Source organism: Melanostigma gelatinosum (assembly GCF_949748355.1).
Source record: "Melanostigma gelatinosum genome assembly, chromosome: 5".
NCBI classification, from domain to species: Eukaryota; Metazoa; Chordata; class Actinopteri; order Perciformes; family Zoarcidae; genus Melanostigma; species Melanostigma gelatinosum.
In genome coordinates, this window is record NC_136638.1 from 24,338,142 (window position 1) to 24,354,669 (window position 16,528).

Here is a 16,528-nt window from a genome sequence, read left to right on the forward strand (position 1 = left end):
TGCATTTTTAATAATCTCTTTAGATCATTTTTTGGACCTCATTATGTAAACAGATTACATCATGAAAATAAATAAATGTCTATTTATATTTTGACCAATACACAGTTTTCCTTCAATCAAACTGTGTTGGCACGACTTTTTCAAACATTTCTCAACATTACTCTCTTGCTGTGAGCAGGAGAAGCTGTGGCTTTGTAACAGTTAAAATGAGTCGCCTTCCAGCTATGAGTATTAATTCATTTACAATTGTGATGAGGCTGCTACATAAGAGCCAATCGAAAAATAATGATTCAAGGATGGCCCCGCTCTCATATGGCCCAATGGTCAAAGACACTAGAGAGAATTAACTGTAACCATCATTAATGTAGAATCAAGCTTTACGCTTACATTTTGCTTTTGTCCTCTATGTATCATCTCTTTAAATCACTCTAAATTCAAATGATCTCATTTAATAAGCATTGATGAAACAGTCAAATTTAACCACACTATAATGACCTTACTGTAATTATGATGTATAGTTCATTCAGATAAAACTGCAAGTCCCCATTTTCCTCCCCACCATCATAAAACCATTGCTGCATCGCATGCAATTGATTTAATCTGTAATTCACCCCACTCTAGCAAGGAAACGCTCAACCTTTTTATCAAACCTGTCTCCAACGGCCCGCTGCAGACCAGGGATCAATGGCAGAGAGATTTGCAGCTGTGAAACTAGATAGAAAAGGTGATACGAACATAGGTTTGACTGGAGACTCTATAGTCTTGGCCTTTAATAGACTTTGCTTCAGATTGATGGAAAGGTGCTACATGTAATTGATTTGAAAAACTACAGCATGTTCTTTCATGTATCCTTTTGTTTTCTTGGTTTTGGAGTAAAGAATGAAACAGTTGAGCTCATAAGATGGTATTGATGTAAAGATTGTTGAATAAAAACACTCAACCGCTTCGACAGAGGACAGGGATAAGTTGCAGGCACATTAAAGACATTCAGTAATTTCTACTGGTGGGAAGCCAGTGAGGGATGAGGGAGGGATGGAGAACGCCACACACTTGTCTACACCTCCCCTAAAGGCCAAGAGAAGGGTGGGGAAAGGGAATGGACACATGTCAGTCCATTCTGGACTTTAATCTCCATTAAAGGTCTGTTTACTTGCTTGGACTGGAGCTTTCAACCATAGTATACACTCTATATCTGCAGAAGAATATGGAAACTGACTATGACTAGTTGTCATGGAAATGTAACTCCTCATGATTTCGACACCCATTTATTGGCATGTGTTTATAACCGCTGATAATACAATTTCAGTTGGCTGATAACATTCAAAGCAGGTGATCCTGAGAACGTTTAGTAGTTTTACACCATGTTGGTTTAAACATTGAGCTTGACAGTTCATACTTGACTTTGTAAACAGTGAACATCTTATGAATTACGAGAAGTGATGAAAATAATGGACGGATTATGGAAGGCTTGAACATCTAAAAATCTCCATCTGCTGATAAAGGATGTGGTATATGGTGAAAAGCTTAAGTGGACCTTGAGTCAAAATCTAGAAAGAAAAATACTCCAATTTCTTTTTACTTTTGGTATTGGAGCAATGTAGTGTATTGTCAGACTCATTTGCCTCCCACATGTTGGTCAGGTTCATACCAGAACACCTGTGAGTCATCCTGGTGAGCTCCTTACATAAGGCATTCAGTCTGTAAAACATCCAAAGGGTTTAAATAAGCAGACAGCCAATAGTCTGAATTGAAGGAACTATGTTTACCCATGCTTTTGAATCAGTCTTGTCTGACACATTTGTTTTGAGTTTATTTTCACATCTTTTCTACGTCCGCCACTGGTGTTTGTGCTCTATTGCTATGACTTTCCTTCTTTGTGGCCACTTCTAAAGTTTGTATGTGACTGTGCCCTTACAACAGGACACACAGAAAATAATATACAACCAAAAATACCCCATTACCAGAAAGCTGGTTTCAAATGAATGGGAATGGGCAACAAAGAAGAGACAATGATACTGTGCAGAAACACAATGCATGCAAACCTTTTTATTCCTACTTTCCATTGGTTCCATTTGTAGAAGGATCCCTCTGAAACCAAAAACTCCAATTGTCTTCACTCCCAAAGAATACAACGGATAAGAGGGCTTGAAAAATGTTTCAACTCCACTTTCCATCCTCAGGCCTAACAACGCTGCAGATTGTTCTGGACACAGCAGCAGAGAGGAAGTGGCATGTGACAGCAATCAACGTGGGAAACCTGAAAGACGAGGGGAAGGATGAGGCCTACCGCACTCTGTTCCAAGATTTGGAGAACAAGAAAGAGAGGAGGGTGATCCTGGACTGTGAACAGGACAAAGTCAAAGACATCATGGAGCAGGTAAAGAGTGTCTCGTATCATTCTGTTCACGTTCATTGAGAACCTACAGAAGGAGTTTTCTTGACGTGATTTAGACTGCTTGGTTGTCCAAATTTAACAACATTAGCACAGGGATTTTGGTGTTGTTGTGTTGTCTGTCTTTGATATGTCAAAGTGAAGTGTCAGTGAAGCAGTTTTGTATTTCCCTGCTGACACCAGACTTTCAAGCGAGTTAGGTGTCCTGGGATTCAGGTAAAGGAATATGGGATGCTCCTGCCTGTTGTCAGCTGTTGGAACAAATAATGCTCTCAGGAGACAGACTGTAGCTCAGTTTGTCTTTTTTTTAACTTTCCAATTCCATATTTGACGTGTGAATGGAATTTAAGATTGCATAGACCTGGGTGAGGCCGGCCTCTGGTTTGATGGTAACTCAAGGAGGCTAGTATCTTTTCTTCTCTTATGATCCTGTCTTGACTGTCAGAAACATGGAGGGACACAATGGAGGGAACAATAGTTCACATGCTGCCTTTTGTCTGCTTCAATACTACTCCAACAATCTATTAGCATCTCACTTTTTTTAAAAGATATGATTTTGATTCCACTGCTGACCATAAAGGCCTCTGGTTGGGTTGCTTCTGATATCATATACTGAGTGGTGCCTCAATATATTTTGGAGATATCCCATTTCTGAAGATATCAGAATGCAAATATTAACCAATGCATTGGTACACAAGTCGAAATACCTCATTATGTTCGAATATAATCAAGAAGTGTAAATGATCTGCAGTATTTTTTTATTAATTTTATGCAGGAAATTGTCCTTTAATTTCTCCTGCAGGACAAAAGTGTTTTTTAGCCAACATATGTGCATTTGATACAGCCTTTATAAAAACAACATTGCCACATGGACCCGGCAGCCCAGCAGATGTTGAAAGGCACTGTAACAATTGCACTAATTGTTCATTCAGGCTGTAAACAAAACTGCAATTAAAGGCAAAACAGATGCACATAAACAAGTTATATTAACTTCACTTTTTACCCAGGAGAGAGGCTTATCGATTGGCATTTAAAGCATGCCAACGTCTGTTTAACCAAATGCGGAATGAAATCAATGCCCTCAGCCTCTGTGCCTGTTTATCTGGGAAAAACTGAATCCGTTCAGGTGGATGTTTTTTGCTTCATGTCAAAGACATTTACGTTGGAGATACAAGACGTTATTATTCAAATCTGCTTCAAGTAGCGGCCCTGACGAACGGAGGTGCCAGTCAAGCAGCGGGATTAGTTTCAGGTGTGCCATTTATAAGAGGTACAGCAATGCAACACAGCTGATATATTTCTGTTATTTTCTGCTTTTCTGCTCCAGTGATAAGGAAAGTGTATTCACAATTGGATACCTCTGTCTAGCAGTATTTGTGACTGTGAACACCACCGTTTTTTTTCATTCAGTGATAATACCCTGGACTGACAGCCATGTTAGGGTTGCAATGTCTGAATATAATGGTTGATTTGTTTTCATTACATTTATGATTGCCTTATCTCTGATTATCAAACTCCTGGTCCATTAAAGAATTGCAATGCAAATTTTCCAAAAATAATCATGACAACATACAGCTTTGAAATGGCTATTAATCATATTGTGAGTCATTTAGAAAAAAGCCAAAATTGTCTAAAATAACTTCAAAAACCTTTATAATGCTATCTTGTTTGCCCAAGACGTGTTTCTTTATTCCAGTGGGAGCTTATACTCTGTGTGTCTCGTAACCCCACAGGTCATCACAATTGGCCGACATGTTAAAGGCTACCACTACATCATAGCCAATCTGGTAAGTTGTCACAGCTTCTACATTTGTTCAAAGATTGTGTCATCACTTTGTATGTTTCCAAAAATGTTTCTCATAGAACAATAACTTCATTTTATGTTTTTCAGGGTTTCATTGATGGGGATCTAACCAAAATCCAGTATGGCGGTGCCAACGTGTCAGGCTTTCAGATTGTTGATTTTGATGATCCTTTGGTGTCGAAGTTTGACCAGAGATGGGAGGCCCTAGAAGAAAAGGAATATCCCGGTGCCGACGATAAAATAAAGGTGAGTTTTCTTCCCATTGACATATTGGCGGGCTGGGATTTTTGACTGAAAATATCTTCTTAAGCACTTAAAAGTGGCTCATTTGCTCTAATGTAAGTAAAAGTCCATCAGCATCACCCAACTTCACCACTGTAAGTACACACTGTGTGCATTATTAAACACCTCTCGAAGTAAAGATTCTTATGCACTGTTACACTTACACACGCAAACATTTTCCCATGAGCTGAGTTTTGGCATGTATACTACATTTATCACTCTATTTGCATGCAATGTAATTGAAATCAGGATGTTATGATAGTTACCGCCTCTCCTTGTCCCTTGATGTCACTAATATAGTACCAGCGCTCTCTCGCCTCCCACTCTTTGTCTCTAAACTACTCACTGTAAACTTCTCACATTGAAACATGAGCCATCGGCAACAATATTCTCCCACAGTCTGTCTGCAAAATTGTCAAAGTTCAAGATCTGTTTTATAGCCACACAGCTATGGCTGCTGCAAGTGGTTCAAGTCTGGGTGAAAAATCACTCTGACATTTACAGCTCAGAACAAACTAGTGCAGCTCATACCATAAATACAGCAGGAAAAATAAAAGACCACCAGACATAGGCTGTAAAATACACTCTAATTAGGACACGATGCTTAAATGCCAAGGAGGATGAACAGAGGGTGTGTTGTTTGTGTGTTTAGAACTTCAGAGGAGGATATTCATGTTGGTCCACACTGGTTGGCAAGTTGAATTTAATGGCACAACTTGGAGTTAAAGCCTCTTTTGTCAACTCATTATTCAAACCCTAAAAAATTGATGAGGCGAGGTTGTGTTCAAGATCCATGCTTTGACTTGAGGCACAGACGTGACACGTCCTATGTAGTTTGCCTCAAGACATTGAATACTAATATTTAGAAGCATGGATGCAGTTGAGAGAAGTCACAAAGCCATCTGCAGTGAAGTGTCTCATTCCTGCTAATTGAGACCCCACAGATTTGTTCTTTTTGCCCAAATGGAATGAAGTTGTTGGGAAATCTGCCCGGCCATAACAAGAGACAAAAAATAACTATGTCCTGGAGGCTCTCACCCAACACCAGTGTTAGATCTTTTGCTTCTCATCTATTTGGTATCCTTTGGTACTAAGCAACCTTCGGCTGCACTGGTAAACATGAGCTGCCTGCCTGTCTGCAGTTTACTGACATCCATTTTGTGATTTCTTGGTCTTAAAGTTCCAATTTAACTCAGGCACTGCTGTATTAAATGTATTGAAGTGAATCTTGAAAGGATAAGACTGAAAATAAATTCCAAATCCTAAAAGGCCAAAACAAATAACATTTGCTTTAGGTTTTAGCAAAGGTTACTAAATCAGGAGACAAATTTTGTGTTTTTTTGTTGTGGACTATTTCCAGTTGTGGATTTGATGCTCTTTTGGCGTATTTATGGTAGCAGGACATGTGTGACTTCAACTCAAACTAAACTACAGAGCCCATAAATATTACATGATGAAAGAACATGTCATCTGTTGCGACAGAATGGCTGATTGATGAGTTTTAACAGTTCTCGAACAACACAGGAATAAGCTCTATCACGCATAGGAGAGAGTCAACTTAATTCCTACCTCTCTGACAACCTCATTCCTCACTTCTTTTTCCCCATTGTTCTGCTCTAGTACACATCAGCGTTGACGTACGACGCCGTGCAGGTGATGACGGAGGCCTTCCGCTACCTGCACAAACAGCGCATCGACTTCACCAGGAGAGCCAACAATGGTGACTGCCTGGCCAATCCTGCTGTTCCGTGGGCCCAGGGAATGGAGATCGAACGCGCGCTGAAACAGGTAACACATTACACGTATACACACACATCCTTTTGTTGGTGAAGTCGTGTTGCCGTGGTAACAGCAGATCTCTCTCAGGAAATGCACAAAACACCCACAGAAAGTACTTCACATTGAAAGACTGAGGCTTTCACCATGCTCAGATATGCTGACAGCTATTCTTCAGAAGAGACACAGAGGTCTACCCAGAGACTGTCTTCTGAGCGTTGAATCAAGATTAGCGTCACTCCTGCTGATAAATCAAGCTTCACAGACAAAGTGAAGCCAAAGTGTTTTTTTGGTTGTAGTTACAGGATCTGAACTGTGCCTTTTAAGCCAGGAGCAAGTGATAAAAGATCTCACGAGAAAATCTGTCAAAAACATAAAAGATATTTCATGAAGAAAAAATGCCTCTGATTTTGCACCAAGGGTTCAGGATCATCATTGGATTTCGATAAGAGCGATCAACCAACTGACCAACCGTGTTTCCTACAAAATGACTTTCCCATACAACTAAACTGCGCTCTGAATTACGCTTCGAAAGGGAAACTTTTTTAGTTCGGTGTTGGCAACAAATCTACTTACTTGGTTCGATGTAGTAAAAAACGTGATGGTTTGTCTGAAAATGACTACAAAATCAAAAACAAACAAAAACGGGTTTTTTGATCCTTCATCGGTGCGAGACAGCGGACACAGGGTCGGTATCAATCATATCCGATGATAAGCACATATATTATGCTCATGTGTTATGAGAAATTAAATCCATTCAACATGTTTTTCAGGTTTTGGTAAAAACACTGCATTTAAACTGATTTAACACAAAAACTCGACAGGATACCTATAAGCTTCCTTCTGGTCCTTCCTGTTTTGGCCCATTTATTATTTAAGTTAATAAGAGAAGAGATGCAAAATATTTTCCAAGTTTCTCAACACACTCATGACTTCCTGCTGCTTTGTAGCTGGGCATGAAACACCATTTGAAGTAATTTTGGATCTTGGCACTAAGGATGCAATCACATCAAAACAGGTGTTACGGCAATATAGCGCAGGGTTGTGTGGAAGTCTCACTTAGTTGCCCGTTGACCCCAATCTACTGCACAACAATTAACGTCTTCCGTTTCCTCATGGCTGGGTTGTACAGATTTGGATCACTAGTTACGCAGCAACATCAGCATGATGTAGGGTTGCATTTCTCCAAAAGGTTATTGTGTTTCAACTTTTTGCTGCAGGCCGCGGCATTTTCTTTTTTGCCGGTACTCCCTGCAGTCCCTCGAGCCGATGTTAAACGCTCTTTCATTCAGATTATTGGGAGGATTGGCATTTTCGCCGCAACCCCAGATTTGGTAGCCTAACTTTGTAGAAGATTAGAGAATAACCAAACACACTTTACCTCTTGGACAATAGGAAGAGTGCACAGACTTCTCGCATGCTTACATGCCTCCTTCTACTTCAACTTACATCCAACTAAATTTCTCAAGAAGAATGCAGTGTGATGAATTATGCAAAACACAAAAAAATGTTTTCATGCGACTGAGCAATCATTGTGTACATGCTGTGTTAGCCAGGTTGCAGATGTCATGTTGTAAAGGTTTGATTTTCTGTCTCTAAGGTTCGTGTGGAAGGCCTGACAGGAAACATTCAGTTCGATCAGCATGGCAAGCGAGTCAACTACTCAGTGAACATAATGGAATTAAAGACCAACGGTCCCGTAAAGGTCGGCATCTGGATGGTTAAATACGTATCTAATTTAATATAACTTTTCTTTTCATCTTGTGGATGGTTTAAATTTGAGGATCAGATTATGTAAAGCTTAAAGTAGCACTCACACGTTACATGGATGTTATTTTTTTCCTCCCAACAGATTGGATACTGGAATGAAGTTGACAGAATGGCTGTCACCAAAGTGGATGCGGTAGCTAATGACTCAACAGGAATGGAAAACAAAACAGTTATTGTCACCACCATCTTGGTAAATATCAGAATATATGATTGTATAACTTAGTTGAAGCTTCTTTAATTGTCTTTCCAGTGTCTCCCTTCTGGTGGAGCTGGGGAAACAGTTGGAAACCTTATTTGATTTTGACTGAATTTGCCGACTATGGAAGTATTTTTAACCTCACATTTCGTTTTAATGAGAGGTTAGGCTTCATGAATCTTGTCTTCAGAATGACAACCAGAATACCAGGCTACTAATCTCTTGCGACAAGTATTTGTTTTGTGGTAGACTAGTGCCCTCTGTATTATGTTCTCATGATGACGTGTCAGCCTGATCTGAAACCCTTGTTTTTGAAGCTGTGCTTAACATTGTAATCTCAAACCTCTTGTGCTGAGTCCTGTTTTCTGTTTTTGTCTCTGTCCTCTAGGAAGCTCCGTATGTAATGCTGAAAAAGAACTCTGACCTTTTTGTAGACAATGAGCGCTACGAGGGTTACTGTGTAGATCTGGCTGCGGAGATAGCGAAGCACTGCGGCTTCAAATATCAACTGAAAATAGTGGGGGATGGGAAATACGGAGCCAGAGATGCAGAGACCAAAATATGGAATGGGATGGTTGGAGAGTTAGTGTACGGGGTGAGTTGTCTTCATCAAGAGGTCACTTAAGTCCTAATTAATACCGCATGCCACTTACTCTGGTTATTTTGTCCTTTGGTTTGATAGAAAGCAGACATCGCAGTGGCTCCTCTGACCATCACGTTGGTCCGAGAGGAGGTGATTGACTTCTCCAAACCCTTCATGTCTCTGGGAATCTCTATCATGATAAAGAAGCCTCAGAAATCCAAACCAGGAGTCTTCTCTTTCCTGGACCCGCTGGCCTACGAGATCTGGATGTGTATCGTTTTTGCCTACATCGGTGTCAGCGTGGTGCTGTTCCTCGTCAGCCGCTTCAGCCCATATGAGTGGCACACTGAGGAATATGAGGACGGGCAGATCCAGACCAATGAGTCGACGAACGAGTTTGGCATATTTAACAGCCTCTGGTTCTCCCTTGGAGCCTTCATGCGCCAAGGCTGTGACATCTCACCTAGGTAGGTCAGAAACATCATTGACTGCCATGTTATTCTCTGTTTAATTAACCAAAAATAATGTGACTTCATGCATTTATAATTTGGAATGTAAGTGTGCTTTGTCACGTTTCCCAGCAACTGCTTAAAGAGATTAATCTGTAACCTTGCAAATTGCGAGTCAACAAAGTGTATATTTTTGCTTTGCTAGCGGTCTGTTGGTCCAACACTTTAGTTCACTTGAGTGAAGTATCAGTATATTTGTAATGGACGTACTAGAATCAATTGGCAAAGATTAACTTTGACAATTCACTCACATTTCTATTCTCGCCAACGGGTCTAATTTTCAACTTTACAACACTTTAGTCAAATAAAGGATTTCTAAACCTACTTACTGTCAGCCACATCTGTAACTACTCTCAAAGTACTGTTTACAAGCTAATTTGAGCGATAATTACATGCTAGATAGCATATCATACTAAAATGCTAAATTTTAGCATGTTAGCATGACAAATGTGTTACACACAGTAGTTTTTAACAGACATGTTGACATTCTAGCTGTATGTTAACAAGGTACTGTTAACACATTGCCATATGTAGCTTTGCCACTGCACATCAAATAAACTTCTTTGATTCAGCTGACAATAACTTTTTTTTTTCTGCTGCTACACAAAAGACAAACCTTTTTCTCATTTCTGGAAGATTTCTTCAGAAATAAAGAAAAATAGTCCTTTCAGTATTTATCCATCCATGTTGTTTTCTGGTTGGTAATGACCTTTTCAAAATGTTAGGGCCACTGGCAGTACTGAGGATATTTCAGCATGTGTAGGGTCAGTGCTGGAAGGAGATGTCCTGCTTTGTATTTATTTATTCATAGGTGGCAATATATATATATATATATATATATATATATATATATATATATATTATCTCATCTCTAGATTTACTCTTTTCACTCTTTTATTTTGTATTTTCTTCATACACATCCTGTAGGTCGCGTTGGGGTAATGGTGCTTCTTTATATATTTAGTGTCAGATGAACTTTTGTACATATAGATTTAATAACTTGTGAGAGGAGGCACTTGTAAGTGCCTCCTAATCCTAAGACACAACGTGTCTTCTACATCTCATCCCGGTGATGTGAGCGGTGTCAGCATGACTCCAAATCAGGAGACAGTGTTATATAGTGCTATATAATGTGAGTTTATTTATTCAACTGAAGCAAGGCTGTCCTCCTTTGTTTAACATATTTGTCGAGCTTAGAGCCATGTTATTAAACCCTAGACAGAACTTCAACATATTACTTTAAGCATAGATGTTGTATTATTGCACACTGCAAAGGGTGAATCATCTTCAAGGCTTTGTCTTTATTTGTGAACGCATTCTTTAGGATTTCAAGAAAACTCACAGAAATCAAGCATCTGACCACTACAATGAAACGTTTTGACAAAACTAATGAGGTGTTCATTGAAGCGGTAAATCGAGATGACGTTGATCATTGATTGGGTCATAGGGTGGCTTCATTTTTAGGCCATCATGTTTACTGTTAAACCTTTGTCTTTCACTTATTCATTCACTTGCTTCACAATGTTCTTTAAGAAAAGTGTTTTAACATACGGTACATGAAACTAAAGTGGAATCACGTCCACTCACTGACTACAGTTGTAGAATATTTTGTTAATAATCAATGATTTGATAAAAACAGGCCGTGTCAAGTTCTCTGAAACGATAACAAACACAAGTGAATGTTTCTTCTTTTGTTTTTCCAATAGATCTCTGTCTGGACGCATTGTTGGTGGCGTTTGGTGGTTCTTCACTTTAATCATTATCTCCTCCTACACCGCTAACCTGGCCGCTTTCCTAACTGTCGAGAGGATGGTGTCTCCCATTGAAAGTGCAGAAGACCTGGCAAAACAGACTGAGATAGCCTATGGGACCCTGGACTCTGGCTCTACGAAAGAGTTTTTCAGGGTAAGAGATACTGTCTTTGTATTCTACACCTCTGGAAACAAGGCTGTAGGTTTTAGCCTTAGTAGCTGAAATGCTACTTACTTCACCTCTTGATGAAGCGTGCTCCTCTGCTGAAAATCGGATAGTGCGTGACCACATGAAAGTCTGCGCTGGAAGTCTCAATCATCCCTCGATGTATGCAAGTGTAAACGTACCTCAAATTCATGTTTGAGGGCCCTCTCCCCCTAAACGGTGTGAGTAATGCAGCCTCCGGAGGCTTGCGCTCAGCCCTTTGAGTGATCAATTCTCAATTGGATCTCAATGTGAGCACTGTAGACACAATCATCAATACCAGAGGTAAATGTAATCAGGTTGAATCATATCTAAAAACAAGACAAATTATAATGTCAGGTGTAAAGAAGTCAATGTGCTTGGAAGCTCTTATGACCTGATCGTACTAACAGCAGGTGCTTCTACCGTTGTCTTTTTTTCCCAAAACAGCGCTCAAAAATTGCCCTCTTTGACAAAATGTGGACATACATGCGCAGTGCGGAACCCTCTGTGTTTGTGAAAACCACAGCCGAGGGGGTTGTGAGGGTCCGCAAGTCCAAGGGGAAGTATGCCTACCTGCTGGAGTCCACCATGAACGAGTACATCGAGCAGCGAAAACCCTGCGACACCATGAAGGTGGGAGGCAACCTGGACTCCAAAGGCTACGGGATCGCCACGCCGAAAGGATCCTCATTAAGGTGGGTGGAATAGTATAACAATGTGTCCAATGTTGTTATAGTATCCCACCTACCCTGATGTAGCTTTGCTTATTTGTCTCTGGTTTGTATCAGGAGATGAGGTAAAGCCCCTTCCCCTTCAAATTCTTTAAAAACCATTGCAATTTATTGTAAGTCGATAAATTGCAAAAAAAATGTTTTTTTTAAATATATATGTATATATATACATATATATATTTGAATAATTGACAAATTTGCTGCAATAGTTTCCCAAATTGTTATTGTTAATGATTTAGAGTGTCTTATCCAGGCTGGATTTCAGCTGGTTATTTAATTAAGACGTATTATAAATAATTGAATTTTGATTTGAAACTTTTCTATTGCTTCACCCATTTAATCTAAATTTATATTTCTCTCCTATAGTCTTCATGTCTAGTACTGTCCTAGCTTATGTCTTTTTACATGTTTCTATATGCTTAACATGTTGCCTTGTTGTTCTGCCCTTCTTCTCATTTGATTGACTTTGAATGATTGATGAGTTTGTGTATTTCTGATAAGATATTTTAGGAATGTAAAGTTAAATGTCTGTGTTTTGCGAAACCCTTGCAGTACACTTGTTTTATTTAATGACTTAATGAACATTTCCTTTGTGGAAAGAAATTGGAAGTTACTAAAAATGGTTTACCACCCGTTAATTGTGGCACTGCTTGGGTTTCAATATGTATTTTATATGCATTTGATAATGTTGAATATTGAAACCATTTAGATAAGTATTAAGATAGCAATAGTCTTTTACTAAGTGTGCCCCTCAATTGGATCAGTTGCACTAAAAACTCCCTCCATCTCTAAAGATAGTATAGATATAGATATATTTTAATGGGTTAGTTGGGTTAGGTGGTGATTTATTTTCGAAATGTTGCATGTTTTTGACATATTTCCATGAGGTCTAACCATTTCTTCCCCATTACTGCTGTTTTGCTGTCTCTCTTTTAGTGGAGTCACTTGCCAGACACTGTTATATGTATGTTGTGGATGTGAGTACGTTGCTGTATCCACTAGTCCCCCTAGTCTTAGCACTCTGTCCTCACTGTTGTGTTACGGCTAAGCTCTGCCACCTTTGACAAACATTCATGTTGCACTCACATTTGATCCTGATTACATGAGATAAGCTATTTTTGTGATAGAACTACCCAAATACCATGAGAGGGGAGGGGGGGTTAATATATGTAAATCAATTTGTTTTAATCTCTAAAAATGAGGGAGTGGTAGACAGACAATTGATAAGTGGCTCACCCTGTCTTACAAGTATGTTTTATCGTTTCAAGAAATGCGGTTAACCTCGCAGTACTAAAACTGAATGAGCAAGGCCTGTTGGACAAATTGAAAAACAAATGGTGGTACGACAAAGGAGAGTGCGGCAGCGGGGGAGGTGATTCCAAGGTCAGCCCCAGTGAGCAAAGTGATGGGTAACTCAATGCAACTCCCAAAAGTAAGCAGCAAACCAGCACAGGGTCCAAATCCACACTGACAGCAGGTCAAGTCACCTGCTGAATCGGCTACACAGCCAGCCAGCCTCAGCAACGTGAATCATCGGCACGTACACATGCTGTAGCTGACAATCAGGTTCCCGAAAGAAAGTGCAAGACATGAACCACGAGTTCAGTAGTTTGGCCTGTTCCCATTGGCTCACTGTACTTGGAGATACAGTACATCTGTTGCCCTTGCTGCTTACTTCAAGGCGATACGTTAATGCACATTTGGCTCTGCAAAACTCGCTTTTGCTTAGGCCAAATGGCGCATCAACGTCTATCGCCACTGCAACGGAAAGAAGAGAAAGAAATGTAAGAAAGAGAATCAAAGACAGAAAAAAAAGTTGAATCAGTGTAAATGTAATAATAACATAAAATAACATTGATAATGTTATTTATGTTATTTTCCACGTGAAGAACGCCAGTAAACCTTGCAGTATTGAAACTCAGTGAGCAAGGAGTCTTAGACAAGCTGAAAAACAAATGGTGGTACGATAAGGGTGAATGTGGAGCCAAGGACTCTGGAAGTAAGGTTAGTCGCTGCAGGTTCTATGTGATTCAAGCACACTCATAATTATTAGTGGGAATGACCCCATTTAAAGTAATGATAAATCATTTCAAGCAAATGCACAAACAAAGCATGAGATGCCTTGGTAAGATGTAATTTACTAATGCCTGCAGACCTACTAATGATTAATACCATTTATATTATTTTATAATACAGTAATGCATGCAATGTCATTCTTGAAATGTGCACTTCTTTATCAAAATGACCCGTTAAATCCTCTTTTTCCAGCCCCCCCCCCCCCCCCCCCAAATTTCCAAAGACAAATGAAATACAAAGTTTTTTTCTTCCAAAAAAGCTTTCATGAGTATTTATGAATTTTTTAAATGTGGACACAGCTACACAAAGGAAATGCTCACAGCACAGAATACTGAAATCTGACAGTGATTGGCTAATCTCTGGACCATCTATTAAGGGTGTCCAATGGTGTTAAATGTCCTCTGTTGTATTTGTATCACTGTCTTCCACTGTGTACTACTCTGTGAGTCTTGTGTTTATTTTTATGTTTCGTTTTTTTGCGTGGCCTCGTGTTGATCTTCGTGTGTTATTAATGGAGTTCACACTCATTTCACAGACAACAGTTGCCGCTCACTCCTGTCACTTAAACTATATCACAAATGATGAGAAATCCACCATTTTTTTTAAATTCAAATTAATAGCAAACCGCTCCTTCACCTACCCTTTTTTCCAATGTTAAGCTTCATGAAATCAACGACATCAATTATTAATGAAATGATCCGTGTGAAAAAAAAGGACTTTGTTCTGAGTGATTCTCTTTCCTCAGTCGGCACTTGTTTCTTTTCCTTGATAATTGATACTCACCTCTGTCTTGTCACTTAAATACTCCCAACTTTAAAACATGTAACTGTAACTGTGTTGTCTATGGCTGTCATGTTGTCACTTTTCCACACACAGTTATATTGTGCACCACTTTGACAAGGTAGAGCCCTGTGTATCCATTTGGCGTCCACCTTAAATGAATACATGGGTGTTTTTATAAGCGAAAGAAAACTCACTGTACTGTATGTGTCAGACCCCAATTGGTTTATCACTAAGCTGTCTTCCTTCTTGTCTCTGTCTATAAGTAAAGGTCGTTGAGCACGTTTGTAACAGCTTAGCCCTTTGTAATGGGCAGCCCATGTAAATGGTCCTTGTACAGTACAAATTTCGGATGTAGATCCACAACACATAGACTTTATATGCACTGCATACAAACTGCTGCTGCATTTCATTATGATTACAGTACTAACCCTACCCCACTACATTGCTTCAAATTTACCCAAAATGAAAAAGCACCTGTGTGTTATGTCTTGTTATTTACTGTGCTTTTTAGATATTATTGGCTGTCAAAACTTGTATTGTCATTATTAAATATAGTGGTGCATTTTTGTGCATTTTTGTCGTGGTTGTGACCGTTTTATTCATGTGCATTTTGAAATCTTTCAACCTTTTCACCCCTGCCATGCCGCTGACCTCTGTCTCGTGTGCACTTCGCAGGAGAAGACGAGCGCTCTCAGCCTGAGCAACGTGGCTGGCGTCTTCTACATTCTGGTCGGAGGACTCGGCTTGGCCATGCTGGTGGCCTTGATCGAGTTCTGTTACAAGTCCCGAGCCGAGGCGAAACGAATGAAGGTGGCAAAGAATGCACAGAATATTAACCCAACTTCCTCGCAGAATTCACAGAATTTTGCAACTTATAAGGAAGGTTACAACGTATATGGGATCGAAAGTGTAAAAATTTAGGGGGTAGGGAACGAGGTTTTAATAAATTCCCCCCAAATGCACGCTTTTATGGCTCCATCCGTCCCATCCTTCAGTGTTAGTGAATGAAGAGGTTGGCCAAAGGATCGTATGTACTGGTGATTTATGATTTAATGAGAGAGAAAGAGCTATCCCCCTTTTTAAAGATTAAAACTGTGTTTGTTCATTTAAGTTTCCTTGCTATTTGAAACCATTTTCATGTATGACTGTTGATGGCCATGCTTGTTAATACCTCTGTCCCAGTAACACATTTCAACAATAATGCTTGCAATGACCATGCTTAAGCCTTTTCGTGATCATTTAAATCGTGCATTGTGTTACCCATTGAGATCATGTTAAGTTCTCATCGACATTCTCATGTTTTGAACATTTATGAACTTTTAAGCTTTCAGATGTGGCGATGCTCTAACCTAACATGTTGCCTCCTTGTTTGTGTATGGGATTCTCGTGTGTGTGAATGTGGTAATGTTCGTGATTGCTTGTGTCTGTGCGTACACGTGACTTTTGTGTGTTTAGATGACCTTTGGGAACGCCATGAGGAACAAAGCAAGACTTTCCGTCACTGGGAGTACTGGGGAGAATGGTCGGGTGATGACTCCAGAGTTTCCTAAAGCTGTCCACGCTGTCCCGTACGCGAGACCTGACATGGGACTAAACGTCAGCCTCACAGATCTGTCCTGATCAATGAGAAACTTCTGAGTGCCTTACAATGGTTTCAACAGAGCGATTTTTTTTTTCTGTCCTTCCCT

At 39.7% G+C, this 16,528-nt stretch overlaps 1 protein-coding gene across 2 annotated transcripts in view; it reads left to right on the top strand.

Annotated features, from left to right (window-relative positions):
- The window catches only part of gria2b (glutamate receptor, ionotropic, AMPA 2b), a gene marked incomplete at its 3' end in the record, with an annotated part of 41,223 nt that extends 25,462 nt beyond the window's left edge, over nucleotides 1–15,761 (top strand). Inside the window, exons 3-14 of one of the 2 annotated variants that reach the window (XM_079269022.1) lie at nucleotides 2,181–2,377; nucleotides 4,126–4,179; nucleotides 4,284–4,442; nucleotides 6,099–6,266; nucleotides 7,855–7,959; nucleotides 8,107–8,214; nucleotides 8,609–8,815; nucleotides 8,903–9,270; nucleotides 11,019–11,217; nucleotides 11,698–11,945; nucleotides 13,250–13,364; nucleotides 15,516–15,761. In XM_079269022.1, the coding sequence (XP_079125148.1) occupies nucleotides 2,181–2,377; nucleotides 4,126–4,179; nucleotides 4,284–4,442; nucleotides 6,099–6,266; nucleotides 7,855–7,959; nucleotides 8,107–8,214; nucleotides 8,609–8,815; nucleotides 8,903–9,270; nucleotides 11,019–11,217; nucleotides 11,698–11,945; nucleotides 13,250–13,364; nucleotides 15,516–15,761 (2,174 nt within the window). Of the gene's footprint in view, nucleotides 1–2,180; nucleotides 2,378–4,125; nucleotides 4,180–4,283; nucleotides 4,443–6,098; nucleotides 6,267–7,854; nucleotides 7,960–8,106; nucleotides 8,215–8,608; nucleotides 8,816–8,902; nucleotides 9,271–11,018; nucleotides 11,218–11,697; nucleotides 11,946–13,249; nucleotides 13,365–13,870; nucleotides 13,986–15,515 lie in introns of both variants that reach the window. The other variant, XM_079269023.1, reaches the window with a different exon arrangement.
- Between the last annotated feature and the right edge of the window lie 767 nt (nucleotides 15,762–16,528).